This window comes from Limulus polyphemus, unplaced genomic scaffold (genome assembly GCF_000517525.1).
Source record: "Limulus polyphemus unplaced genomic scaffold, Limulus_polyphemus-2.1.2 Scaffold303, whole genome shotgun sequence".
Lineage (NCBI taxonomy): Eukaryota > Metazoa > Arthropoda > Merostomata > Xiphosura > Limulidae > Limulus > Limulus polyphemus.
The window spans coordinates 232,261-235,174 of record NW_013665913.1 but is presented as its reverse complement, the minus strand read 5'-3'; the positions used below and the strand labels follow the sequence as shown (position 1 = coordinate 235,174).

The following is a 2,914-nucleotide window of genomic DNA, read 5'->3' as shown; positions in this document are numbered from 1 at the left end:
TATATACCCGTTTTATCTGTTAATTCTATTTTGTCTTTATCATTCCCTATCATATACTTTATCTTATTTATTGGTTTGAAGATAGGATAAAAATTCCGATACTTTTTAAATACTTTATATAATTGACTTGTTAAACCTGAAACGTAAGGTTAACTTAGAGTTTATTTTCTTTTCTTTTTTTTCATAACCAGATTTTTAATGTGGTATTTTAAACTGAATTAGCATTTTTGTTAAACTTCTTAAATGCTTTGTCTACTATATTTGGTTCAAATCCTCTATCAATAGCTATATACTTAATTAATAACAAATTGTTATTTAAATATTCCTGTCTTGAACATATTTTAAAGCTATAAGTATATGTATAAAATGTTGATGTCATGTCATATAAAAACTCAAGATTATCCCTCACTACTAACCATGTAAAGGCCTTGAACCATTGAGCCTTAACTGTGCTTGATTGGTCACGCTCAAACGTCTTTTGCTGCATGCCTGATCAGTTATCATTATTTTTATTTTCTGGTCTGGCAGGAAAAAGGACAATAATGGTTTGATTTCTTTTGATTTTTGTTTTGTTGGAGCCTAGGACGTCTTCTATATGGAACTTCTATTTGATCTAAGTAAGGCTATCTCTGATTGGTAAAAATTAGTCCTTCTGTATGTCAAGAAAATTCCTGCATAAAAGATAAATAACCTTAGGCATGTGTGGGATGTTTATTCTACACTGGCAATGCAGCATAAGCATACAGTAAAGGCAATTGTGAAATTAAACCATAAAAATATTAAAATGTGTTGACAAATTCAATTGGATAGTCTTAGTATTATGTATTTGTTTCTGTGGGTGAATTTCTATTCTCAATGAAGACAACAAACAACTTCAGATGAAAGTGTTTTGGCTTATGCCCTTTTCAAGGGTCAATGAATGTCACAGGTACCGAACTGATTTTAAACTAGAGTAACCAAAAAGAAAATAGAACTACAACAATATAAGAGAACAGTACACGTAAAGTGTGCTAAAAAGTATTGTTAAATGGGTTAGAGTTGCTGATCATAATGATAGAAGTTAATTGTAAAACAATTTAGAAAAAGTATTATAGAGCCAGGTATTGTATTTGTTAATGGAAGGTCATCTGGATTGAATCAAAAGATTCCTTAAATATCTGTCAAGAAAACTGTCACAAGTCTAAAATTTTAATTTGATGAAGTGTCTCATTGATTTTACCGTAAGCTTTTATGTGATGTTCAGTGGTGGTTTCTTTGTTGTCAAGATTACCTTAGAAAGTAATAATGAATTTATATTCACTTTTGAGCAAATTTAAATGTGATTTAGATTTGCCACATTAAATTTAGCTTCACATTTGCAAGTGTGGTGATTGGCTTGGGTAAGCAGAACATGTCACACCATTGGCCAAACCATTCCATAAGTTTTTAACCAAAAAAATGTTTGTCAGAGAACAAGCCTACATATTTCACAGTTTGTTAGCAATAGAATAGTTGCTTTTATCCAATAAATAATTGTAGTATTTAACAAAACACGAGTATGTCTTTTGAATTGCGGTTCCTGACTTGCATGAACATTATTATATACGGGACTCCAAATTTATATATTTCTGATATGCTATTGTGTATATATTTTCTATTCTAAAGATATTTTGATCTTTGTTTTTCCAGCATGTGACCAGAAAGCAGGGGGAAGTTTTACTCGAAGGCTTCAATCCATCTGCAGAGGAGGGTTGCGATGAAAATGCAGATGATTGTGTTGAATCTGGCTTAGACATTGTCTTAAATCAGAGGCTTGCTGAAACTGCATTTTCAAAGAAGGACTTCATGAACTATGTTAAAACTTATGCAAAGGAGTATGTATTCAATGTGTTTCAGAAATTTAGTTCTTTTATGCAATGCCATGATTTACTTTAATTATATATTTTGCATAAACAATTTGAAAGTTAAGAGCAGTAATAGTGTATATTTCAATGTGATACATTTTAAGAGTATAAAATTTCGATTTTTATATTTAAAAAAATCTATGGATTTTATTCCATACCTTTCTATAATAAGTAAAAGGTGCATAAAATCCTTTAATTTGTAATGTATATTTAGGTAGAATATATCCACAACATCACATCTATTCGGTAATTTTTTCCTCAGTATGACATTTATCGAGTAATATTTTTTAATCTTCATATGTATTTTACTATTTCTAATCTAAGTAAAACAAGAATATGTAGTTATTAATGCCTGAAAATATGTACAATATGTATACATACATACATATAATTAAAGAGACAAAATTAATTTAACATTTATTTATTGTAATTCTCAAAAAAATATTCAAATATAAATTTCTGCACAGCTCTGAGAAGCCTCAACTGTAACTAACATTGATTTTGTTTGTTTATAATTTGTTTGTCCATCCCAAAGCAGTTTATATTAGCTAAGAAAACATCATCCAGTGAAAATATAATTATCATTGTTTCTCATGTTTTCTTTTTCTCTGAATTTTAATAGTCTATTCTCATCCATTTATGACCTCAGTAGGTAATTGGACAGCTAATGATACTCAGCTTTCAAAGTAGCCATAGGTAAAGTTTAAATATCATTGGATAGAGCAACTTGATAACCATTCACATCAATGTAGAATACATAAAGTGGTTTGAGAAGTTAGTTTTGTGGAAAAGTGAAAATTTATGTTGTGCAGAGAACAATAGGATGCAGTGGACGATTAGAAGACTTAGGAACATATTATAAATTGTATTAGGTTTAGACCTATCACCATTTTGAAAGGTCAGGCTCTATACCAATGATAAATCTTTGTCAGTTTCTGCAGTGTTTAAAATTTATAGCTGAAAATATTGACTATGGTAATACAATGTAGATATTTTAAACAGAGATGAAAGTCTTCCGGATATATCCGGAA

At 29.5% G+C, this 2,914-nt stretch overlaps 1 protein-coding gene across 1 annotated transcript in view; it reads left to right on the top strand.

Annotated features, from left to right (window-relative positions):
* Positions 1-2,914, top strand: part of LOC106457211 (translationally-controlled tumor protein homolog) — a 22,278-nt gene that overhangs the window by 6,425 nt on the left and 12,939 nt on the right. The window contains exon 3 of the mRNA XM_013916604.2: positions 1,669-1,853. Coding sequence (XP_013772058.1) covers positions 1,669-1,853 — 185 coding nt within the window. The remainder of the gene's footprint in view (positions 1-1,668; positions 1,854-2,914) is intronic.